We start from the raw sequence: 26,952 nt of genomic DNA, 5'->3' as shown, positions 1-26,952 counted from the left end.
GTTAACTTATTCGTGTTATGGTACCATATCGCTTGCTGCGCTAATATCATGGTCGCTGTCCCTTCATTGCCACACACTGCCCGGGGCAGTCGTGTCATATGTTATTATGTGGTGTATTCGCGATGGATTACTTATATGTATTGGCCACCGAATATCTGGAATCACCGCACCCTTGCCGTATGCTGTTCGTATTAAATCATACAGTTTCGTTACACTGGGGATAGCGTCGTTATCGGCCATCAGTACTGCTTTAATTCGATTGCTCTTGAAAAATGTTGGGCCTGCAGTCTCGGTGCTGCTTCCGTTACCTTTTGCTGTTACGGCCATGTTTTTGTTCGTATTTTTGTGGCCCCATCTTCGCGACGCAAAGTATATTGAGTCATCCTAGTGCTAAAAGGACACTATATATGTTGGTCTAATTCTAAAATACAGTTTATTAACAACAGTCAACTCCACTTAATTCGGACACTTTGGCTCCGCTCACTTTTTGGTCGAATTGAGTGGAAAATCGGTTGTTTGTTTCGTGGTCATTGGTCTGGTCATGCATAAAGGCAGGCAGTACGGTAGAAAACTAGAAATACTGTACTGTTGCGTAATAAATGAATTGCAGCTGCGCTCTATTGCAGTTGGCAGCACTCACGTGAAACGTACGAGAGTTATACCTTCAGGATAGTTGTATGTATGCTACATGTACAATATTTTTATATCAAATGATTCAGCAGATGCTGCATACCAGTGATAGTTCCTAACCGGTGAACCACTAGGGCAGTGGTTCTCAACCTTTTTGTCGTCACGGACCCCTTTTCGACCGTCACGGATCCCAGTAGCTTTAGTTCAAATTTAGCTCAATTATCGCGCAACCATCATCTGTCTTGTGCAAATATTATTGGTAGAGTAGTGAAAAACAGCAGTTAGATGGCATTTTTAATCAGTACCATTATACTATGTGTAGAAATTTGGCATACTTGTATGATTTTAAAGCGAATTCAGCAGCTGTGTCGAAGGACAAAATGGATTCCATGGTGCGGTTTTAATCTCGTTATTGGAACACATCAGGAAAATAAAACTACAGGAATTTCAATTTCAAACCGCTGTTCAATAATTTTCTGAGACTGACAACTTCAAATCCAAAATGTTTAGCAAGCATTTCGACTTCGCCCTGATTGACCTTATTATTACTACTCCAACCTTTTATTTTTGACAAACCCCAACCAAACAGAACAGAACGAAATTCGTATCAGTAAGCTATTGGTAATCTGGTGAGTTTTGATGTGAGTCTTGAAGTTTTAGTAGCTATGAACGAAATTGCCACGTGATTTTCCTAATTTTTTCCTAATTTTCCAGGGCGAAGCTTCGCATTTCTGAAGTTCAGTTCAGTTCGGTTTATTAGCAATTTTTAGCAGTTCAATACACCACATACTTCAACAGTAGGCGGGCCGGACATAGGAAAATTAAGTATACTTGGCGGGCCGGTTGCTGAATCGATACAATTCAAAGCCATTTCTCGCCGATAATGACGAAAACAATGTGGGTTTGAGAACGGCATTGTCATACGGAGCCGCCATGTCTGCTTCTCTCTGGTCAATTAACACACGGTGCAATCCTTAATTAAGATTTCAAGGCATTCGATAAGCCCGGTAATCCAAATTTACCAAGATATCAATTCATTAGGGTAGAGTACATCGTAAATGCCGATAACGCAAGTCTTCTCGCTTCGACGAACTTACACGTAAGCTTAGGGTTACCATATTTTACAAATCTGAAGAGGACACTTTTTCAAAATTTTCAGACTTGCAATACCGGAGGCAAATCCTGAAAAATGGTAAATTTTCCCCACTTCGTGGTCGGTTGACTAAAAAAAGTCAGCTTTCCGGCTCAGCTCCCAAAATAGCCGCCGGAGCGTTACTTCAGCGCTGATTTACTGTATCTTAGTCGAATTTTGCCCTATATTTGACCAAAATTCTAAAAAAAAGAGTATCCGGCCCGCGGGCCGTATGCTTCCCGCCCCTGGTTTAGGTCCTCCGCTATCATACTTGTCTAGTACTGACGCATCTCTTGAATGATTCAACTATATCGTGCTTGTCGATCTATTTCAGCATTTCCCTGGACGTTTAGGTTGCATTGCACATAGTGTCATCTGTAGCTGAAATTCCATATTGAGCAATATGAACTCTGGACAGATTGAGCAATTGAGCATACTTCTGTGCCCCCTGCCCACTAGGGCTGTTAAAAAAAAACTTTTCTTCCTAAATCTTGCTGACTAGGTGATCAAATCGTTACGTTGCCTTAAAAACGACGCAAACCAAATTGGAATTCATTCCAACCGGTAATCGCGGATTTCTTACAGTTTGGTGTGCGTCGTTTTTTAAGGCAACCTATCGATTTAATCATCTAGCCAGCCAGATTCAGGAAAAAAGTTTTTTTTCAACAGCCCTACTGCACACGTGATGTTTATGTCTGTCTAACATCCAGTTTATTTTCATACAGACTGCCCGCCATACAAATATGTCGAGGATGTATCCCTACCTAGTATAATAGCAGTTAATTATATGGTGCCTACATCATTCTTGTCATGCGAAGGTAGTAGCAACCGATTCTGCGAATATTCATGCCTTCTAGCGCAGCAATCCCACGTATGGATAAATAGGCCTATATATAACGGAGATATATATGACTACATATTTGAACATTTATTATGACCTTGTACCCAGTGTACAATGAATATAAGTGTACACAGTACACAATACACACACAGTGCACAGCACACACGACAAGTTCGACAGTGTCGGCATCCCACCTCGGTAATCTGTTACTGCCAATTATCGTAGTAAAATGAAGCAACAAAGGTCAACAGCCCTTGATTGTGTGGGTCAATACACTTCATCATTATCGTCATTTAGCATCTGAATAGACACTACCCATTTCACAACATGCAGCGTAGCCTTAGCTGTTAATTCCAACCATAATGTCTAGATGGCATCGCGTAAGTATCTCCACAGGAACATAAACGTAAGAGACGCCAGAACCAAGAAAGGAATAGGATATAACACAGCGAAGACAGCATTCGAGTATGTCAAAATAAGTCGTATCATTACTGTACTAATTGCGACATTAGCGTACGAAACAGATCCAGACAAACTGAAAGCCTTCACCCGTATGCTATCAGATTCCATCGCCATGGTCCCAGTTATGCGATGCGACAAGCATACCATTGTCGCGTCTCTGCAGAATAGTATTACCACGAACGCAGCGCATGCAGTTTGGATCGACTGCACGTAAAACGATACGGAGAATATGCCTAAAGCTACCGCGACTGCCCCGTTGAAACATAGGAATATCAAGCGTGGTTTTGAACATTTATCCAGAAGCTGTCCTGCAGCAGGTGACCCAAGCGATCCGATTGCTATACCGGCGCAGTACATTATTCCAACAAACTGATCATTGAGATACGGGAATGCTTCTATGATCAATGACGATATTAGAATATCAGCCAAGGGTCTTACTGATAATACAAAGCAGAAATCCATGAAAATAATCAGGAACGACTTGTTTGTAAATAGATATCCAAGTCCTTTCCATTCCCGCTTCAAGCTAAACGGCTTTTCAACGATCAGAGAAGATGTCTCGTCCACGTCAGGTAATTCTATGTCATCCTGAAAGACTGGTGGCCGTTCGGTGACGTAAAATCGGGAAATGACGCAGCAGAAAAACGCCCCACAGGCAAGAACACCGTACACTATTGAGAACACAAGGCGGAAGCGATGTACCAATACGTAGTCGTCGATCGGGTCCAGAACTTCGACGTTGTGTTTCATTTGGAAAATGAAAGTACCTAACGATCTTGTAGCAATCAAATTCGAAAATACGGTAGAAAGCCTCCTAGTTACCCATGGAAACGATAAAGCCCTGCCTCTTTCCCATAATGGAAACCAGTTGAAGGCTACTAGTTGAACGACGGATAATACTAGAGAGGACGCCGAACCGCTTATTATTTGACCCACTATGACAAAACCGAAATTATTTCGCGACAATACTCCACAGACAATGAGAACATTAGCAGCCGTCATCAGCGCAGACGCAATCATCGCAATTTTGCGGAACGTCAGCTTTTCGCTGAAGAAACATATCGCCACTCCGAATACAGCTCTTGCTACCAAATTAATGCTGGCTAGTAAGTCTGTCACGGCCGGGCTGGTTCGGAAGTAAGCCGAAGTCACGTCGTTTATGAATGCAAAAAACGCGAGGGTGATGATGTCCAACAACAGAATCCAGCATACAATCAGCAGCATTCCCCATCTTTTCGGCACAATGCAGTATCGCTTTCCACGGAATACAAACGTCTTCGACGAGTCTAATTTAGTCTCCGAATCGCCCGTACCCTCTTCTGGGATGAAGCCGAAGTTAGTGTCAGCAGTCATGAGGGCTTTGATATTATACTTTCCCACTACAGATGAATCGGGCACTGCTTCGCCTAACTCAGTCGTCCAACAATAGTTTGAAATTGAAACAACTCAGGTGAAGTAGGAAATCCCTGTATTTATTGCATCATTAAACTGACTAGTTTCGTAGAATATTACGGGATTCGCATAACGGCTCGAATGTCACCGGCCGATTGACGACGTATATCATCTCACTTAACTAGTATCAATTTATAGCATATTGCTGTAGAATCTCCAAGCAATGAGAATCTTCAGAGTCCCGGAAGGAACGATTTCGCACCACTGGATCTATGTATGATTAGCGGTTGCCGCCGCATTCTGCTACTGCACGGGCATATATAGGTTCATGATTTCGCTCTCTAGTACATTTACTTTACACATGCATCATACAGGGTGAACTAAGCTAGGGAAAGCACGATCTTCAAGTTATTGACAGTACAAACGTCACAATTGTGGGACTCGTGGTTCCTTATTACGTCAAATAATAATAATAATATATGTGCCGAAATGACGATTCTGTGCTATTCACTTAGTCTAGTTCAGGGGTCACAAACAGGCGGCCTGCGGGCCTAATGCGACCCGCGAGGTCATACTTTGCGGCCCCTTGACCTGATTTGAGATTTCGGAAAAACGCTTAGTAAATAAATAATAAAATGGTGCAATTGACTTCAGTTTAAAAGTATCATGTTTGTTGTTCGAAATAACCTATTCTCCTGTGCCTAACACCACTATTCCTTACTAGCTGATACGGACTCGGCAATGGTAATGGTAGTCCATGGAGGAATATTTAGCTGATACGAATGGTCGCTGAAATTGGTGGCTGAAATGAGTTGTCAGGTATCGTGCGCAGTTCAAAAAGGAATGAAAATGATGATCATGACTATTTTGTTGTATTTGTGTTAGTTTGGTACAGTGGTTCCCAACCTTTTTGACCTCGCGGCACACTTTGAAAATGAAAAATAGTTCGCGGCACATTAGCACAGTGGTTCTGAACTCTTTTGGCTTACGGCAAAGGCAAACTACGAGAATGCGTATAGCAGCAACCACAGTCTTACATAGGTGGTCACTGACGAAGTACTTCTTCCTTTTCGGAGTACTCTAGTAGGCTTTTCTCAGCTTCAAAGAATAAATTAAGTTTTCTTTTATCTCTGCGGACATGTCACAAATACGTCTACGAATGGTATCATTTGACATGGGGATCGTTTTCAATTCTTCTCGAACATTTTTTTTACAATTTTATTGCAGGCAGGAATAAGAACTTTCTCTGAATCCGTTTGAGGTTTTGAATTATCGGCTATTACCTCTGCTGGCACATAACTTGCCTGCTGAGATCACGTTGAAACCAGTGACGTGCGGTCCAATGAGGCAGGTGAGGCAGTGCCTCACCTGTCGTCAGGGCGAATAAGTGAAAGTTGTGAAAACCCTCCATGAGTCGATGATTATTGATATTTTACATCGATGTTCATAAATAACTAAATTTGAACATTTTTTTCACACAGCATCATCTATTTGCATTATTATTAATCAAAAATGCAGCGCGAAAGGAGAGTTGCGGCACAGGTGAGGCACGGGCAGGTCGTGCCTCACCTGCGACAATGCAATTCATCATAAATAGCTCGGAATTCATAACAACTGGTATCAATCAAATGCTATCGTCACACTGATTCCAAAAGTCCAAATATTAACAGTGCCAGATCACCAGAACCCCCACAAAATCGCCAAGGAAAGTGACATTCGGCTTTATTACAAACAATGCCAACGCAGAGAAACAATGGCCAGGTGAGGCACAAACGAATTTGCCACATGCACTATTCGCTAACAATTGGACAATTGCAGCACAGTGAAACGCGCTATCGATTTCGGACTACAACAATCTCGACTGTCTTGTAGTTGTAGGAATTATATAATAGCGACGGCCAATACGTATTGCGGAGCAAATACATTCCCTTACTTATGTAGCTGTTATTTATTTTCCGTTAAATTGTGACACGGTATGTAATAGCTATACTTACATAGGCTGCATTATTGTCGCTGCTTTATGCTTCGAATAATTTATACCGGTACTTGAAGAGATAGTTTATTATTATCCGTCTAAACTTGCCCATTTAGCACAATAGCGACCATTCCTACAAGTATTGTATAATGTGGAATTGCAACGGCTATCAGTGTGCAAAGAAAATGCTCTCTATACCAGCTGCTGTTGTTATTCACCTTTTTGAATCTATTTATCAGGTAGGCTACTTTACGTGCGTGTGTGTTTGTGTGTGTGTGTGTGTGGGGGGGGGGTCCGTGCCTCACCAGCCATGAGCCTCACCGCACGTCACTGGTTGAAACATCAGGCTGAGGTTAATTTCATAAGATTGGCTTGACAATAAAGTCTGCCCACTAACTCGTTGTCGATGTAATTAACCGTCGCATGGAAGAGTCCAATCACGATCGCCACCAACAAATCAGACGCGTAGCGGTGTCTATACTTATACATGGAAGCCAAGCGCTTTTCCATGCAGATCGTGTAATAGCTTCTGTGAGGATAGCAATACCTCAATAGTCTTACTGGCAGCCAGCCGCTGTTCAATTGCAGCTCCAGCAAACCGGGATAATAAACCTCAGAGCCGATGAAATTTGTTAAATGATATAATTTGATCAACTTTAATTCTCAATTCTCAAATTTGTTGCCTGCAACACTATGTTGCGCCCTGAGCCTACATTTTGCCTGCAATGCTGGCACGCTACCTAACAATCCCAATGTGAATGGCTATGTTGGCAATTCTAATTAGTAAACGTGAACATCACTTCCAAATGAGTTCATTTCTCGATGGTGTGAATGCCTTCCTAGGTGTTGGCTCATACTCGTCCTGCGATCTGTAAAAGCAGGGTCTTGCGAAAAGTGGGCCGTGCTGTAAGTTGGCATCTCAGAAATCAAAATGAGTAATATCGGTATGGTATAAAATGATCATCGATAACGAAGACATGTGGCAAGAATACGACTACAAATAGAAACAGAAAAAGGTCATCAACTGCGTCATGTCCCTGTTCTGCCTCCGGTCTTGATGGGGTGACAAGAAAAAGGTCACCTTCGGCCACACCTCAAAATCACGGTCCAATTGCCCGAGTTTAGTTATCTATCACCGTCCTAAATGCTACTATATGTAGGCAAACTAGCGTATCACACCCATTGACGGTGGAGGCCCCAGTTTCATTCATGGCAGTGCAGTAGCAAGTAACGAAACGTCGCAGATTTATGAAATTCTCCTATCCTATACGTTGCTGTGCTCAGAGCGTCTTTACAACAGAAAGCCAAAAAAAGACCCAATCCATGACCTAATGCTGGGGATGCCTGATTGAGATACCGTTATTACTATGGTCGTCTCGACATCCTTGTACCTGTTCACTGCATCGGATTGTATATCGCGTGTCTTGATATAGAAAATTCAATAGAAAATCCAACAATGACACACTCAAAATTGAGATTTTTGTTATATTTCGACCCAGTTTACCACATGTGCTCGCGGCACACCTGAGCAGTCCAATTGGCACACTAGTGTGCCGCGGCACACCGGTTGAGAACCACTGGTTTAGTACAATATTATTCTTTTGTGGTAACTATGTCCGTCGCTCATGCTACATAGCATACCGCCGCGCGGACGTAAAGTTTTAAAAACGTGATTTATCTCGATATTGAATTTTTGCGGCCCGCGGCCTGTATGGAATTTGAAAAGTGTCCCGCGTCCCGTTTTGAGTTGGCAACCCCTGGGCTAGTTGCCCGGTTCGTAGTTATTCACAGGCGGTGTGTAGTGTGTATATAGTCCACTATGGAGATAGTAGGGATGGTGTGAACCTTCGAAAGGTTCAGGTTCGTGTGAACGCGAACCTTTTTGAAAGGTTCTGTGTGAACACGAACGTGAATCTCATGACGTAACGTGACGTCATATTCCTGATTTCAACCCTACATTTCAGTGAAATGATAGCTTATATTATTGGCCACATAATGCCACAAAGCTGAACTACATATTGACGTTCTAAACGTCGCCAAATGTATCAACTGGTGCAATCAAATGATATAGTAATCCCCTAAAATCAATATCTTCCGTCGCTTAGCCAACAATTTCGACGACGACTTGGAAGGAATATAAGCTTACTCCTTAACGGTCTAGGCCAGACTGACAATGTATTCGGCGTCCGAGTATTGCTATTGCTTGATATTGAGCAGGTTGTAAAATGGGTTTCTATCCTTGCTACCGATATTACCCCATTATAAGTATACAGCAGTAGCCAACACCCCCATCACACGGATTTCTTTTATGATACAATAAACATATGAAATCAAGATTGACCAGGTACGCCTGCTAGATTTTTTACATCAGACAACGACATCAATTTCATTGATTGGTTGAATAAGCATCATTCGCTGACTACCTGTATGCTACATGTAGTGTATTTCGCTCTTGATGTTGAATGATTGCGGGTCAAACTCACAGCAGAGAGTCACTGAATAGTCACAAACGGAAAGCTGGATATTTCGAGCAAACTTTTGTAACAAAGCAAGTAAAATATTTGAGATTGGCAGGTGCATGCCCGTTTGGTGATGATATTTTTTATGCTGCCAACGTCATGCGAGTGTTGCGAAGTTGAAATGCAAATAATTTCAACAAAAGATGTTAAAAGGACGTGAAAAATGGTAATCTATAACAAAGGTTCACAGTGCAGAACCTACCAAGGTTCGTTTGTGAACGTGAACCTCTAGATTTCTGAGGTTCACACACAGAACGCGAACGTGAACCTCACGTTTACACCATCCCTAGGAGATAGTATCTATATAGAAGACGATGCTTTCGGTGTGTCGCAGTGTAGTCAATATGTAACCTGAACTTTTTCTTACTAAAGTTGACCTTTGCAAAGTTGCTAGGCAATTGCGTGCATATGCATAACCATTGCCTGTACATTTTGACATTCTGTACCAGACACGTCACAGTCGACGACAAGTCATGTGCCGCATTGCTCGCCACCAACAGTTAACGCTATAAGCCCGAGCCGTGTTAGAATGACGAGCAGCAGTTGCAGTATGGTTAGTTTCAATTTTTTTCTTTGAATCAACGAGACAAGTATGTCGTATATAATGCACGTGGATTGAAATTCAATCGAAATTGGAATTCGAAGAACCGTCCCTCAAGGTTGATGGAAGACTTTCATCTCTATATCCGTGGCATTGACTGCGGGGGGCGTATACTCAAGAAACGGATCCTCAGTCGCTTCGGTAACATCTTCGGCGACGTAATCAAGAAACGGGTCGTGAGTTACTCCCTCCGGGTCTTCATCATTTGAGATTCCATCTCCGTATGTTTCCAAGTCACATCCCATCAATTCTAGCCGCAACGCGATGCGGGAGTGATACTTCAGCGGCACGAATCGAATGTATCGAGCAATCACGGGTTCCGGGAACATATTCCTCTTTATGCCGTTGTTATTTGAGTTGCCAGCGAAAACCTAGTGACAGGAACGAAATACGAGACTTACATTCAGAGGTTTGACTAAGTATAGTTAGCGTTGGTGATATAGTATAAATAGAAGTAACGTCACGAATTACGTCTATAGTAGGGATGGTGTGAACCTCTGAAAGGTTCAGGTTCGTGTGAACGCGAACCTTTTTGAAAGGTTCTGTGTGAACGCGAACGTGAACCTCATGACGTCACGTGGCGTCATATTGCTAATTCCAAGCCTATCTTTCAATGTAGGGATAGCCTATATTTCAATGTAGGGATGGCCTATATTATTGTACACGATACCTAGCGACGACTCCGGCCACATAATGCCACAATGCTGAAGTACATATTGACGTTTTAAACGTCGCTAAATGTATCGACTGAGGCAATAAAATGATATAATGCTCCCATAGAAGGAATATCATCCGCCGCCTTGCCAACAATTTCGAAGAGGACTTGCCAGGGAATATAAGCTTACGCCCTAACGGTCTTGGCCAGACCGGACAATGTAGTCGTCGTCTGAGTATTGCTTCATTGATATTGAGCAGAGTGTAAAACAGGTTTTTGTACTTGATACCGATATTAGGCTACCCCACAAGTTATACAGCTGTAGCCAACACCTTGCTCGCACGGATTTAGTTTTAATGATATACAGTGAACAGATGAAGTCAAGATTGACCCCGTACGCCTGCTAGATTTGTTACATCAAAAAACGATATCAATTTCATTGATTGGTTGAATAAGCATCATTCGCTGACTACATGTATAGGGTATGTCGCACGTGATGTTTTGTGATTGTGGGCCAAGCTTACAGCAGAGAGTCACTAAACAATAAACATTCACGAACGGAAGGCTAGTAAAATCTTTGAGATTATCAAGGTGCATGCTCGTTTTATGGTGATTTCTTATGCTGCCAGCCCCATGCATAGACTGGCCCGCAGTTGAAATGCAATAAATTCGAACCAAAGATGACATAATGAAGTGAAAATTCTAATATATGAAAAAGGTTCACAGTGCAGAACCTACCAAGGTTCTGTTGTGAACGCGAACCTCTAAATTTCCGAGGTTCACACACAGAACGCGAACGTGAACCTCACGTTCACACCATCCCTAGTCTATAGTTACAAATCGAATCAGCGATTTCCGATACATGCCATGCCATAACAACTTCAATTGGAAGTATAATATGAAAAGTATACTGAAGCAAGTAGTTAACAAAGATTTGGCTGAGGGGTGGCATGATTGTAGCAGTTATTTGTATGTGGATACTTTCGTAATTGCAAGGTCGATCTACCGCAACTAATTCGCAACGACTAATCACACTACAAGTAGATGAAAGATGAAAAAATATCTAGTTATCGACCCGTGATATAGGGCAATTTCAGTCTGCCGTTGAGACAATTTCACTCATATGAATGATGTAGACAGTTCCTAAATCGCTTTTTACTAAAAAAAATGTAAAAAGTAAGTAGTTATGTTGAAAATCTGTTAAGGGGGCACTTCTGTTTAATATTAATTTTATAGGTGTTCACATTTGTGACCATAACGTCCGAACGGTAGACACAAGCCCCACGACCCACATATTGCTGGAAAGGGCAGGAAATTTTCTTCCTTTATTTTGAACCATAGGAATGCACCCCAAGAGGCCCCAACCTTAAAAACATATGAAAAGTTTTGTCACCCGTGCACAAAAATCCTAAAAAGTCAAAAGGCTCTCAAGATATTCTTCCCAAAATTGGTGGAGTGATAGTACATACAAATGTCTATAAACCAGTGTTGGGATGACTCGAGTCATGACTTGACTCGAGTCAGACTCGGGTCACCTTTTTCGCATGACTTGACTTGACTCGAGTCAATTTGCTAAAATGACTTGACTTGACTCGGCGTTTCAGAAATGTGGATTGACTCGTGACTCGGACCAAAATTCACGAGTCAATTTCAAGTCATCAAGTAATCGGTGGGGATAAAAATCACTGTATCTTGCATATACTCGGATTTTTCGCGAAACGCTGGTGTAACCCGTGAGAGCGAATAATCATTCAAATATTGTGCGCTTCACTAAGTCTCGATTGTTCTCTCACAAATAAATTGACCGCAAACGAAGTGCTGATTGAAGCTTACAGCTTACGTTGTCGTAACTTGAGTACTAAATTAATAAAATAGCGAAATGTCTATTTCTGTTCTCTGTTCTTACCTTAACCAAACCAAACTTTTTGTCTTCTTGAAATCGAATATAGTTTATATAGTTCTCAATCATTGGCGCAGGCTAGAATTGTATCATCAATTTGTAAATGGGTAATGTGTTGCATCTTATAATTATGTTTGTCTATTCTCTATTTCGGCTGGTAACTATAAACTGAGGCTATGCAAATACGTAGTTTAACAGTTACACGTATATGTGATCGATACAATCTTCTTCTTGCGAGTATATTTAACTCTGTATTCGTTCATCGGTTCGGAAGTAATGACCACTCAATCTGTATTTCAGACAGCTAGCAAATTGCAATGATGTAATAATGCATCATACTTCAAAAAGGCAACTTGACTTGAAATGTGACTTGACTCGTGATTTGACTTGACTTGACTCGACTTGACTCGAGTCACATCCAAAAATCGAGTGACTTGACTTGACTCGAGTCACCTTTGAAAATCGATTGACTTGACTTGACTCGAGTCAAAATGTGCAATGACTCGAAATGACTCGTGACTCGAAGGTAGTGACTTGATCCCAACACTGCTATAAACCTATTGAGGGATTTTCAAAAAAATGCCTCCCAACAAAGTTTATGAAATTTTTAGTAACGAACCCTAAATGTTGACTTTTTCAACATTTTTTTTCTCCGTAAAAAGATTCCTGGACAAAAGTCTGAGAAAACGCCCAACTAGAAGTGGAAATTGTAGTAGCCACAAAGCATAATCACTAGGGCAAGTTTTTGTTGCACTAAAATCGCGAGAAAGTTGCATATATTTTTAACAAAAGTTGCTGTAAAAAATTGCTTTTATAATTTTTGTTGAATTATTAGGTTTTGAGATACTCGAAATGTTCCTTTGTACAACCTAGTTCCTGTAGAGTTGTCAAATTTGTTACTTGATTGCCATTTAACGCACAGTCTGGCGAAACCGCAAAAAAATTTCAATACGAAATGCGGGAATAATTTCCCCAAAAAAATCAAACGGCATAGCCATAACCCCCTCCCCCTAAAACAAGTCATATACCATACTCCAAATACCCTAGGTCTGCAAACTAGATTCAAGGCGTTTTAGAGAGAAACTCACTCTTGGCGACTTTAACAAATCTAGAGCCTGAATAAGGTGACCCAACGAAAATGTAGTTTTTGGCGATACCGCTTGGGCGTTCGTGAAATGGGAAACTACCTCAAATTTAAACGACAGCCTCAATAAAGCGATATATTTACATATTGTTGGACACGGTCGTGCTTGGCGGGGTAGTTTAACTTTTTGCTTGCAAGCCATTGTGTCATAGATAACAAAGTGAGATGCTGCTAACCTATCACATAACTCTTTGTTATGCAAATCAAAGAGAATAGAACCATACTAGAAATAGTTTATAGCATGTTTTTAAATCACTCCTTTAAATTTTGACGCAATATTTGATAAAAGTTGCAGTAAAAATTGGTTTGAAAAATACAGAAAAGTTGCAAAAAGTTGCACTGTAAAATCCCCCAAACAGCTTAAAACAAGTAAAAAAAGTTGCAAAAGCTGCAAAAACTTGCCCTGGTAATCATCTTTTCGCACTGACGCATTGCTCAAAGTTTAAATATGGAACACATTTACCGTTGTACCCGTTAATAACCATATATACCTTCGGAATAGTCTTGTAGTTTATTCCATCTTTACTATGCTTAATCTGGAATGTTGTCACCCACATTTTCGTGCCATATCGACTCGCTCCTTGAGTCAGGATTCCAGTCACAGCTGCAGGCTGTTCAAGGTCTACCTGATATGCAGATGACATCGTTAATCATGCGTCAGTCCCAAACGTTTCTATTTCGTAATCGTCAGCAAATCATTTGCGACTATTCACAGATTTAGACTATAATACCGTGACAACATTAATCTTACCTCTAACCATTGATGTCTGCCGTTAATTTTCGGGATCCACGCGTTCACCAGATCGGTGTTGTGCAATCGCGCAATCGAAGCACTCCATTTTGAATTCGAGACCAAGGGGAAGCGTGAGTGGAACTCGGATGATGCGTACAGTTGTGAATGATGAATCGTTCCATTCTGCACCCCCAAGGGGTTTGAGCATCTCCTCGTGGAATCTCCTGAGAGTAAAAAAATCCACGATACAATTAACGAGGAGTTGCAAGGGCTTTCAAACATATACGTTTACGCATACGTAAATGTCGAGCCAACAACCAGAGTTGGATAAGTCCTGAATGACTAAGAATTATAACGAAAATAAAGTTCAGCTCATATCAAATCGCAGGGTCGTAACCAAGTCACACGGTTCCGAATTGCAAGTCAATCTCACTTTTATAGTTTTGACTGTAGTCAAGTCGAGTCATTTTCAATTCACTGTACCGAGTTAAGTCCGAGCCCAAGTCGGTGAGCAGAGGGTCGAGTCTGAGTCATAGTGTTGCGACTCGTGTCCAATTCATTTTGTTCACTGCTCAGTTTCGAGTTCATACGATGTTTTACCCACATTTAAACACTCAGCCTGGGTGATATCGAATACCTCGCATTCATAATAATGTACTAATTTTACTCACATCGGCACATATAGGCTAGATAAATGCATACCCCGAAAGCAGTAGGCGTGCCACTGGTTGTTGCCCCAATTACAGCGATGAAGACCCGCACGTCCTCCGCATTCAGGTTTGGCGTGAGTCATGGGGTAGTGAGCTGTCTTGTCTAGAGTCCACCCACACCGACACATTGAATAACCACTGAAAAATACGCGACACCGAATGAACTTAATTGTTTCTACTAGTAAAATGCATCCGGACCGACTGTGCGGTATATATATTACTAAACTGTTTAGTATCCTTCTGCAGAATCAAATTATAAGTCTGACGGATATAGCCTTATCGAAGTATCATGCCTGCTACCATCTTTAGTCAAATATTACTCAGTCCTCTTATTTTCGCGATTTTGAAACGGTATGAATATTAAGGATGTTAAAAAAACATTTTTTCTCAAATTTCATCGGCTTGGTTGTCAAATCGTCAGGTTACCTAAATAAACGTAGCACACCAAATTTGACTGAATTCCAACCAGTAGGAGCCGAGGTCGGTGAAATCGAAATTTCGGTTATTTTTGAAATATAATAGTATTTACGGTGACCAATTTCGTCACACGGCCATGACGTGATGTCTTTTCCATTTGTTTTGATCTTGACAAGGGCCTATGGTGGAGTTTGGATGAAGACATCGCCTGTAAACGAAAAAAAGTTATGACACAAATTTGCTGGAAATGCTGAAAAATTGGTGTGCAACGTTGTCTTAGGTAACCTGACGATTTGACAACCAAGCCGATGAAATTTGAAAAAAAGTTTTTTTAACACCCCTAATGAATATGAACTCGCTGGAACGAAAAATTGTGGTTCGTAATAAGCCCGTTATAGGCCTGTAGTGACTGCGTACTGCATTTTCCTTTCTAACATTCTAGACACGGCCCTCTTTATGATAGTGAAAACTTTCGCGCCCCCCTTATCGTCAAATCACAAAACAATCCAATGCAGGGAGGGTTATGACTGTTGATGAGAGAATTCTAAAATATGAAAATCAGACTATAAACAGAGCAAAAACTAGGAATTGGAGGAAAATCGTGAAGACCGCGAAAAAAAATGCAGTTGGCCTCAGCTTCGCGCTCCTCTTCAGATGCTTTCACGCACCCCAGTTTTAATACCACTGATCTATGATATGGTATTGATAAATGTGATAATCTATAGTTAGGCCTATACATGTAAAAAGGGTTGCATTTAAAACAAACAGTGCTTTAAAACACTTTGTTTAAAACATGTTTAAACAAAGGTCTTTAAAAAATTATTTTTTTTTTAAGATGTAAAATTATGCCATAATTGTGTAAATACTTTCCAAAAACATTTGTATTAGCCTACGGACAATTACCACCCGATATAGCCGACATATATCGATATGGGATGGTTAAAACCCTCAAACTATAGTCGGTTCAACATTGATAGTAGAGATATTTCGTCAACGGAGCTATATTTACCCTACATTTTTCAATGCCAATGTCAATACACTATGACGTCACAACATATCATGACATCATGGCTTAAAAACAGCTATAAAAACATGTCTTAAATTAGGGCCTTGTTTTAAACATGTTTGTTTTAAATTGATTTTTTTAAATGCAACGTTACATGTAAATAATCGTGTCTCTTGTTGTGTGACGTAACATTATACACAACATGAATCTTAATTTATGCCATCTCGAACAGATATCTTGCCTTGTTTCAACTATGTACTTACGCCCTTCTGAGTTCCTCCAATTCGTCTTTGGTAGCGAGGTGGGCTCCAAGGCTCGCGCAATGGTCAAATGCCTGTGTATAATCCATTACACGTTTGGTTTCAGAGATGAAGACTAAAATATATGCATAAAGGTAAATTGCGCTGAAGCTATAATTGCGGGAAGATCGACGGGACAGGTATAGTCTAGTCACGTACTCCCAAACACCGGATCATGGCCTAATTATGATTGGCAATCGTATTTCCGGCTCACGTATCTATAACTGACGAAATGGTCGTGTGTGTACTATTGGCCTACGGGTCATGGCTTTTCGGGATCCTTCTCCTGCTCCAATCCTGTTTGGCCAAACCTTGCGATGCGATGTAATGAACAAGTATGCGAGGAATATTTCGATATGACCAACTGAGGTCTGTCTGTATCCACGGGCACGGTAATTCTAGTATTCCTAGTAATATTTCCCGATGTAATAGGATCTTAATTTTGATATTTCGACAGCAATTTTCTTGAATATTGATGCATCCTCGCTCTTTCCATCAGTTCTTTGTCGGGTCTTCTCTGGGCCGTAAGAACAGCGACACACGAGTGGAGCTCAGATATAGGTCAACACGCGCTGTAGCCGAGACTAGAACCGCAGTCGTATTATATTATTATAGCCAATTGCTCCAACTGACTGGCTATTACGTGTCTTGTGGTATATTCCGTAACTACATATGATACCCTCGACATATGGAATGGAATGAAGGAAAACAACACCGGAAAACTCACTTTCATATCCGAGGACACAACTAGTCAATGCAAGAAGAAATCCAGATCGAATGAAATCCATGGTTCAACAATGAACGAATAGATTCTGTATCAAGTACTCGATCTGTTTGTTAGTACAACACCTAATAGAAGTTTCAATGTGTTAAATGCTGGACTCACTCAATATATTGGTTACTGGCTCTTTGCCGAGTTTAAATCCCTCAGCACTGTACAGTGTACAACACATAAGCCTACGACAATTACCAGTAGTCTATTTTCCACTATATGGTGGTCCACCGGTAACCGTTTACTGAAAACTAACACTCTTGTCGGTTTATTTGGTGGCTGGGATCATGTTACGCTAATAAACGTCTTGACATTGGTTAACTTTCCATCCAGGCCTCCACATAAACCTAAACCCGAAGTCAACCTAAGTCTTAAGCGAACTCACCACCCGCTTCACCATTACATGCAGGACACCTGCCGCCATCATCTGAGTTGCTTCCCCAATCAGCAAGATCTGCCGTATAGGCCCGTGACCATCGGCCTTATACATTTAAATACATTGGGACATCGGATGTGAATTACTTCCTATCGCTGGAAGAAATATTGATGCAAAAGAACATTCTTCAGCAAAGAGAAAATTCGAAAATGATTGCGTGCATGTTTTCGTGACGAATTCTTGAACCAAAAGAATATGATAAATCACGTATCCGATCAAGATTAAAGCAGTGCACAATGCACATAGTAATGCATGGCATGGAAAGGGAAATTCCATATTCTACTCTCCTCACTAGTTCCGTGCCACACTTACAATTTCCATACGATACCTTACGCATTTTCCGTACTTACACATATGTCCAATATTTCAGATTCAATTTTAGTTTTGATGTGTGGAAATTCGTCTGTGTGTAGGCCTACACCAGACCTGGGCAAAGTGCGGGCCCGCGAAGCTATTCTGTGCGGCCCGCGAAAGTTTGCTGGGAATTCAAAATATAATACTTGCTTTTTGAATGAATAAAACCATAGGCTGTATCAACTGAACAGGAAATTTGTTTACTTTGAAGCCTGTTAATTAATATGCCACGATTACGCTGCCTGTACGTAGGCCTACCTCGCGTGCGTAATCCAGATTCAAAATAAAGTGCAGTAGTTCCCAACCTTTTCCGACTTATCGCCGTATTATCAAGCTCAACACAAATTTTCGCCCCCCCCCCCTTACTTACGGACCCAACAAATGAGGCATATGAACGGGCGATTTTTTCACCAAAGTCTGATCGCCGGTGAATTGACTAAAAAAGAAAGGTCATTTTTCTCGTCAACTTTCGAATTATATGCAGAATTAGCCGTCTTCATTTACATTTTGGCCGTCATAATTAAATCTATCTCACTGGACGTTCTAACATTTTCGCCCTGTCGCCCCCTTTGGTATTTTCACCCCCTCGTTTCTCAAAATCGCCCGCGTTAAGAACCACTGGTTTAGAGAACTTAATATTTGTATACTGGAGTCAGGGGTGAACCAGTCCTTGTAGTTTTTGCAAAGAATATCGCCGAGATTGTATAAGGATTTTAATTGAAATCGGTCTTATGACGGAAACACGAAACACTCGGTTCAGGAAGGGCGAATTTCAGATAACTGCAAGCTTCGCTCAACATCAAGGCTACTTACTTTACACATTGCTCGGAATGCAGCGACCAATACAATAAGCTTTGTAATATCGATATGCATTTCAGTGCTGTGGTTCTCGAACTGGGGGCGTGAAAGCATCTAGAGGCGCGAAGCCGAAGTTTACTGAAAATGTTTTTCGCGCTTTGCGCGATTTAATCCCAGCGCATGGTTGTTGCCCGACCTTGTCCGACTTTGATATTTCAGAATTCTATCATCAACAGTTATAACCTTCCATACCATCAAACTATCCGTTGGGTTTGCTAGCATTCTGGTTGCGCTTTTTAATATTTTGTGATATCATGATAAGGGGGTGCGAAATTTCTCACTATCATAAATGGAGGCGTGCTTAAAGAAGTTTTAGAACCACTGTTTTAGAGTCTTAATAGAAGAACCAGAATAGGGGTTTCAAGAGACTAAAAATGTATCATCAGGCTTAATATTGTTTCGAATCATGACGGCAAATAGATATACCCTCACTTTCTCATTACCTAACATCAACACATTGACTCTCATTACCTATAACATCAACACATTCACTGAGCAGCATTTCTTAACAATGTAATTTAGAAATAAAATCAGAATACGCCGGGGAATATAGCTAGAATTTTTCACTTGGCCGCCAGCGTATTTTCTACTTCTCATTTGGCCCGCGGAGGAAAATAATTGCCCACCCCTGGTGTACACTGTACAGCATTCTAATTATTTTGTGTGTCATGATCCATATAAACAGCCCTGGTGCATACATTCCATCATCAGTGTCGTTATGTCATGTGCCAGCCATTTTGTGCGGATAATGTACATGAAGCAAGTAACGGTACACGACAATGTAAAATTATCCTGTGGTTGTATTGAACCGTAGAAAACGCTGCAAATTCTCTCGCGTACCCTGGTTTGAGAACCCCTGAACTAGGACAACTCCCGCTTGCAAAATCATATTCTGATTTCGCACCGAACAGCATCACTATATTTTCCTTATAAACGCATGTATTTATCGGATGTTTTAGCCTATATCACGAAGCAGTCAGGTACGTTAGTAGGCCTATTATGACACGTGAAAGTTGAGTAGATGACGAACGGGTCATCACCTCTCCCTTTGGTAGGCCTACATGAGTCACGACAAAAAAACGCAAATTCAGAACAGGATGACTAAGCGTCTTCAGGCTCGAATTCCAGAAACGGATCTCCGCCCGTGGTCGCCGTCTCCGTATCGTCGCCGTACAGACCGGACTCGTAGGTTTTCAGGTCGCACCCGAGCAGCTCCAGTCGCAGAGCGACACGGTTGTGGAAGGCTCTCGGGTGAAGTCGAATGTACCGGGCGAGTACAGCTTCGGGAAACATGTTTCTTTTTAGCCCGTTGTTGTTCACGTTTCCGGAGAATACCTTGGGCGATGAAATTTGATATTAATTTATAGAAGATAGGTACAAAATTTCAGTATACAATTGAATAATATATTCATGTTCAAATAAACTCAGATAATTTCCGCTAACCTAACATTCGTCAGCAACTAGTAAAGAATTGAAATAAGAACATTGAACATTGTATTTCAAAATAGTTGCTGACGATATTTGGGTTTATTTCAATATGAATATATTATTGAATTAATTTTACAAATGAACACAGTGAGTAAGGAAGCCGTAGTGCTATGAACAAGGATATACAATCCTGCTCTGGTCTGGACAAGGACTTTTCTCGTCTTGTGAATATGATAACGTTCGTTGTGTATTTCTGATCTATACGCCCTCACCTTCGGAATAGTTTTGTAGTTGTGTCCATCTTTGCTGTACTTGATGGTGAACGAGGTGATCCACATTTTCTTGCCGAATCGGCTGGCACCTTGCGTCAGAACACCCGTCACAGCAGTGGGGTTTTCCAGATCGACCTGTATACATACCGTACGATTAATATCCGTGTCGTCGATCAGCGACAGCGTCAATTCCAGTAGAACATTGCACAGAGTACTTGTATGGTATATTAGCCTAAAACAGGGGTGGCCAGCCTTTTTGCCATTCAAGGCCGCATTTCGACTACTCATGTAGCCTACGGCCGCATTCCAGGGCTGTACGTCAAATACACATGCAAAAGTGTCCGTGTCCATTTCCGGTGGACACCGGAGTAATATTTTAATGACATAGGCCCAATATACGCACCGAAATCGTGAGTGTTCAACGGTTATGTCATGGGTAGCTCATATTCGCGCCAAGCGCGAAAATTTTTGTCAGATTCACTAAGGAATTTCGTCATTTATATTATTAGTTTTGCTATCACACATTTATCCTTTCTCAGCCCATGTGATCAGATTTGCCGGCAGAGTTGATGGAGGGAGGGGTGTTTTCGAAAATTTAGGGCAATTTATACATGATGATGTATTTTCGCTTGGGCCAATTGTTATTAGTCGCTCTGTTGCATGCGTTTATTTCTTGACCTCCCATCAGGATTTTCGGTATAGTGAGGAGCACACGATTCCAAGTTGGTATTTCTATATAAGGCACATCATTTTCCTCTGCTGTTCGCATCTGTACTAGGGATCTGATGACAAAGAGCGCCATACTATGATAAAATGGAAATATGAAGTTACATTGAATCGCGCGCAGCGCGAAGAAAATTTCAAGATTAATTAAAATCTTTCAACAAATCGGGAGTCAATTCCCAAATTCAAACTGCATGTCGACGGCCGCCAATACATACTAATTGAATTACGTGACCACGGCCGCACAAATTTCCTTCTACGGCCGCAGGTTGGCCACTCCTGGCCTAAAACAATGAACATCTGGCTATGCCAATGTTCAATTGAACTCAGTACCGTTTGTTCTCGTTAATTCCATCATTCAGAACAACAGGATGGCGAACGACTAACCACTAATAATTATTATAATTTTCATCTTGGGATAGACGAGGCTGGAAAAACGATTTAGTGGAATCTCTTTCAATCAAATCACCACCACAATCGTTTCCTTGCGATTGAGAAAGTGGCGGCAATAGTCCGAAAAAACGTTCAGATTGAATTTTTCATGTTGTACGATTGTTGCGAAACGGTACCGGTATTTGGTCATGGAATTAGGAATATTCAGAAATTTCTTTGCAAGTTTTGATCGGACATGACAGCGTTAGGACATGGCATGACATTCATTCGAATTTTCATTTGTACATCGAATTGTAGCACCGATAATCCGTCATGTTATATCTAATGAACCAGGCGACACCGGATATCAAAATAGTGCTATTCAATTTAATCCACAAAAAGTGATCTATGGTGTTATGATATGCTTAGACTGCTGAGGCAATTCACTTCGAATTCGACTTGTGAAGGCGCTCGACTACTAGTTATAGTCTTGCAGCTAGAAGCTCGGCGATGTCTGCGTGTTCCTGTCCCATTTTAACTGTGCAGAAGCATGACCAACTAAAGAGTAGACTCTTAATTTACAGACCAAAATGTTGGGCGGGAAACCGTGTGTTAGTTGAACATGGCAGAAGGCATTCGTCCGCCATAGCTCACAGATTCATTGACGTTTCTCGTCTGGATCAAATACCGCCGAAACGCTTTACCTCAATATACTGGTTTCTTCCGTTGTATTTCGGAATCCAGGCATTCACCAAGTCCGCATTATGCAGGCGAGCAATCGAAGCACTCCATTTCGAATTTTGGAAAATCGGAAACCATGAGTGGTACTCGGACGATGCGTACATCTGGGAATAGTGCATATCCCCGCTCTCGATTCCAAGAGGTTTTGTGCAATTTCCTACTGCGTCACCTGAATCAATCATATTATGATGTACTAACTGTCTCTACTAATAGTAGAGTAATATAGATTCTACCAGGTATATTATGAGTGTCCGTGTTAATTCCCTTCCAAATGCTATTTTGTCAAGTCTTGAACTTGTTCCCGTATATTTATTGTTTTTCCATACGATTAGATGCACCCCGTAGTATTTATCAGCTGTTTTACGAAGTTTCATGAGTTTCATCTAACCATTGGACCAGACATTATGATGTCAATGCAGGCTACACATTTGTTTGTTGTTTGCGGTATTCATGGCGTTTGTCGACTTCTGTGGTCATTTACGCTACACCAATTTTACTTTATTTTTATTCCGTAGCTGCCGATTGGTAGCACAGCCCACTTCCAGGCTGTTATAAGACACCACTTACACGGATGAGATGGTGAGGAGGAGCCTAGATATATCTCCAACACTTGTGTAGGAATTCTGAAGTCGTCCTCGGTCGGACTCGAACCCACAACCGATTGGTGTTGTAGCTGTGGATTATACCACTCCGCATGGATTGCACGGTCGCTATTTTGATAATCACGACGCGAAAAGGTAATCTATTCTGTTGCATATATATTTCCGCTGGCGTGTAGCGAGTGTAAAAATTATGTATTAAATGTCTATTCCACACGTCTTTTTTTCTACATCAGTGTTTGGCTATGTCAGCATTTAAGAAAAATTGAAGATCATCAGATAGTGGACGGGACTTCTTGGCAATAAAATTAGCGGTAAAATGTTGGAACTTTACTTCATACTATGGTTTTCATATATACGGCAGATACAATTGCAGAGGCGGTCAGTAACGAAGTACTTCTACTTTTTCGAAGTACTCTAGTAGTTTTTCACTACTTGTCGTACTCAAGTAAATCTCATTATCGCTACTTCTACTTCGTAATATTTTCTACTTACTTACTTTTTGGTATTTTCAGTTTGTCAAGTAGAAGTACTATAATCCTCCAATTCGGAAGTCAAAGAGTATTTAATCATAGAGTATTTAATTTTCATAAAAGTTAAGTAAAGCCCAGAATTTTCATCGCGTTTCGCGCAAAGTAGATATGGAGTGACAAGTATGTTTTCACGAAAGCATTGGTGAATATAGGCTACAATTTAGGCAGCGGTAACGTGGCTCCCTTTACTCACACCGCATTGCCTCCCAAAGGAAATTGTTCAGAGTAAATATGGTCCATCATAACGTTTGAAACTAGTGGTTTCACAATCTAGCATATGCCAATGATATCGTAATCTAGCAGCCCAGCATGGCGTGTCCTAATCTGGAGAACTGGTCTCTGACTTTTTGAGCGTGATACCTGTTTTAGCAGCCAACTGTTGCAGCTATCTGGACAAGAGACATATAACACATTTTCCGATTTTCAGAAGTATAGTGCTTGTATTTCCCTTTTAATTCGCAGTATCATTAGTTTGAGTTTTGATTAGTTTCAGTTCGTTTGTCTGGATCTACATGGAGAACTTACATGTTGAAGTTTATAATCAAGTGTAGTAATGCCTCCATTTTATGAAATAAAATTACGTTATGATATGGCATTTTTACGATCCGCCATATTTTTTATTAACGTATAATAATCTCGCAAAGTTTTTACACCGTATCCGATACAACTTCCTGGTATTGCTCTTCGACTAAACTATGGGCTTACTAAAATGGGTGAGGGCGCCGCACCATGACGTTTTCCAAAACGTGTTCGCGTAAACTTAAAGATTAGCGTGCATAGCGATACTATCATTTGCATCCCATAATGCGGACGAATGCTTATGTTCTCGTAAATTGATACCTCATGTGATGCATCAATATGAATCAAGCTCGCTGCACCTTCCGTATAGATCAATTTGCAGCTTTTGACAGTCCATGCGAACGTATTATAACCGCTTTCAAAGCTACTTACTTACTTGAGTATATTTCAAGCCAGGAAATTCTACTTCAACTTCAAGCAGTTTCAGGTTGCTTTGAAAAAGAGTACTTCTACTCGTACTTGAGTAGATTATTGCGTCGCTACTTTTACTTTTACTTGAGTAGCCTTCTTGACTACTTCGACCACCTCTGGACGATTGATTGCTAATCCTATAACATAGAATGCAGTGTATGGAGGAAGGGATGAAATATATGATTTCACAATATGAGTCTGTGTATAAAGCACCAGTCATCTATACCTCTGAAGCAATACGCGTCCCATCTGTCACCCCAGTCGCAGCTATGCATAGCAGCCCTGCCGCCGCATCCCGCGGCGCTGTGAGCCATCGGGAAGTGCGCCGATCGATCCAGAGTCCATCCGCATCTGCACATTGAGTAACTCCTGCAATGTATAAACCGTTTTGTATTGGGCTATTTACGTGTAGAGAAAATACAATGCCGGCCACAAAAATCAAGTTAGATACGATTGCATCTGTGTTGGACAACAAGAAAAGTTTCATATTTTCCAAATTGAATTAGAATTAGATTATAGCTACATAGTTTTGTCCAAATTAGATTGGGAAAGAATCACTGAAGTCGCAAAAACTTGGGAGTTGAATCGACTTCCGGTTTAGGAGGAAATGCAAGAAAAACCAACTTCAGTTCACATACCATCATATTTCTTTTTCATTTTCCTAAGCACGAGAATGGTAAATGTCTGTACACAAAGCTTGGCTCGTTTCGTACCATACAGCTCTCCCGTAGTATTTTCAGAAAAAACAGAATTAGTTTAGAATGAAAATGAGAGAATAGGAACATTTCACAAATTACATTAACAATCAATTACCGGCGTTTCGCTCTAATGTCTAATTAATCCCATTAGACAACTAAACTTATCTACTTGACCTAGTACGCGTCTGGCCGACTATATCATTATGTGAATCATAAAGCTAAAGGACACACCGACGATACCTTAACCACAGTTGATAAAACGCCAATTTAGCGTGAGCGGACATTTTATGACGCCACAGTCATGACTCTACTCACGTCTTCCTGAGCTCCTCCAATTCGTCTAAGGTCGCGAGATGGGCGCCGAGACTAGCGCAGTGTTTGTGGGCATCCCAGTAGCTCATTCTATAAGCTCCGTTGGGACTGGATGAATGGAAAACTGAAAACAGTACAGCACCTTGATTTTGATGGTTCATTTGCAAATATTCGGCATGATTGACAGGAATAGTTAATGGAAATACAGATAACAGTGAGAGTGAAAGTGTTTAGCGCTTAGTCGAGTATTTACGATAACTGTGAACAGCAGGCCCCCAAGGCATACGTCTTATACTAATTTCGAACGCCTTCAACAAGTGTATAAATGCCAAGAATGTAGTTAATGAACAATATAATAACGTTGCCATATAGCACGGGTCTGATTAGTCACCGCGTATGCAGTATGCATGCAAACTAGAGTTTGGAGTTATTATGATACTTGAGATATGGGCGAGTATATAAAGATTAACAACATAATCCACTCCTTCAGATTCAGAGGTCATGAAACTATATAAGAAACAACTTACTGTCGAAGCTGTAGACGGCAGCAACGCATGTCATGCATAATATCACAATTCGGAAACCTCCCATAATGTCTCTTCAATGCGTAGTGATGTATATATTTATTTTATCAATATCAATATAAATGCTGACAAAATATAGACTGCGAGATAAGGTGAAATAGCATACGTCATGATCATATACGATAATTCCTGCCTCTGCCTCTGCGTACTTACCAGTATTTATCCATGCCACATTCTGTTTATATCTCCCTAAACGCCTGATTACTGTACTGTCAAAGTACCATCCCAATGCCTTAGCTACTAATTCTGCTCAGAACACCCAGTATATAAATCCTTCTTATCGCCACCCTTGCAACATTCTTTGTAACAAAGATACCACCACAAAGAATATGCGTTGCAACAAAACACGGTTCTTTGCGAGAACGTAAACTCAACCAGCAAAGATGTAAGTATACGATTCGTAAAACATTTATCTGGTATTGCATTGCGTTATCAAAACGGTAATCAATCAATCAAGAGCCGTAGGAACACTCATCAACTTCAATTTTACATAACCACTACATGTAGCAGATATGCCAACGCACCGCTGGCTTTGTGTCAGATTATATTGCATCGAATTCCCCTACAAATATTCAGATGGGAAGTATTTCTAGGTTATCCAGCAAATTCAGCATTTGCAGAATGACGCATTGGCAGTCGAGACGATGTCCCTTGCAATGTAGCTGTTCGATCGTCGCTTCGATTGAAATACAAATGATTAGAAAATGGAATATTTCCGCTTGAGGCGATGCCTAACTGTAGGGAATTTCGAAAAAAGGTGTTGGTGACGCGTTTGACATTTTCCAGAAAAACAATGTACAGTCGAAGGAAATGTGATTAGGTGATAAAGCAAATATGACTCATTCTCGTGTGTGAATGATGAAC

General features: G+C 41.0%; 2 protein-coding genes across 2 annotated transcripts; both read right to left on the bottom strand.

The window, feature by feature from the left end:
- Positions 1-2,671: 2,671 nt before the first annotated feature.
- Positions 2,672-4,480, bottom strand: LOC145443235 (solute carrier family 49 member A3-like). Its single transcript, XM_080321225.1, has one exon. It carries the CDS (start codon positions 4,416-4,418, stop codon positions 2,970-2,972), a length of 1,449 nt encoding a protein of 482 aa, XP_080177351.1. The 5' UTR covers positions 4,419-4,480; the 3' UTR covers positions 2,672-2,969.
- Positions 4,481-9,494: 5,014 nt separating this feature from the next.
- LOC145443457 (uncharacterized) lies at positions 9,495-26,233 on the bottom strand. The gene is made up of 13 exons (XM_080321426.1): positions 26,032-26,233; positions 25,508-25,628; positions 24,721-24,863; positions 22,336-22,541; positions 20,537-20,671; positions 19,939-20,171; positions 18,353-18,414; positions 17,574-17,669; positions 16,381-16,492; positions 14,687-14,832; positions 14,003-14,208; positions 13,743-13,877; positions 9,495-9,923 (listed from the first exon to the last, which is right to left on the bottom strand). The coding sequence occupies exons 1-13, from the start codon at positions 26,093-26,095 to the stop codon at positions 9,606-9,608; spliced, it is 1,977 nt and encodes a 658-aa protein (XP_080177552.1). The 5' UTR covers positions 26,096-26,233; the 3' UTR covers positions 9,495-9,605.
- Positions 26,234-26,952: the final 719 nt, after the last annotated feature.

Source organism: Botryllus schlosseri, chromosome 7, assembly GCF_051294905.1.
Source record: "Botryllus schlosseri isolate E-star chromosome 7, Bs_hap1, whole genome shotgun sequence".
NCBI lineage: Eukaryota > Metazoa > Chordata > Ascidiacea > Stolidobranchia > Styelidae > Botryllus > Botryllus schlosseri.
This window is presented reverse-complemented; position numbering and strand designations above follow the sequence as displayed.

Coding starts and splice junctions, on each gene's coding strand:
- LOC145443457 (XM_080321426.1), bottom strand. CDS start 26,095: ATGGGAGGTTTCCGAATTGTGATATTATGCATGACATGCGTTGCTGCC. Junction 24,864..25,507: donor TTGGAGGAGCTCAGGAAGAC/GTGAGTAGAGTC, acceptor TATACATTGCAG/GAGTTACTCAATGTGCAGAT. Junction 9,924..13,742: donor ACTACAAGACTATTCCGAAG/GTATATATGGTT, acceptor TCCTGTCACTAG/GTTTTCGCTGGCAACTCAAA.
- LOC145443235 (XM_080321225.1), bottom strand. CDS start 4,418: ATGACTGCTGACACTAACTTCGGCTTCATCCCAGAAGAGGGTACGGGC.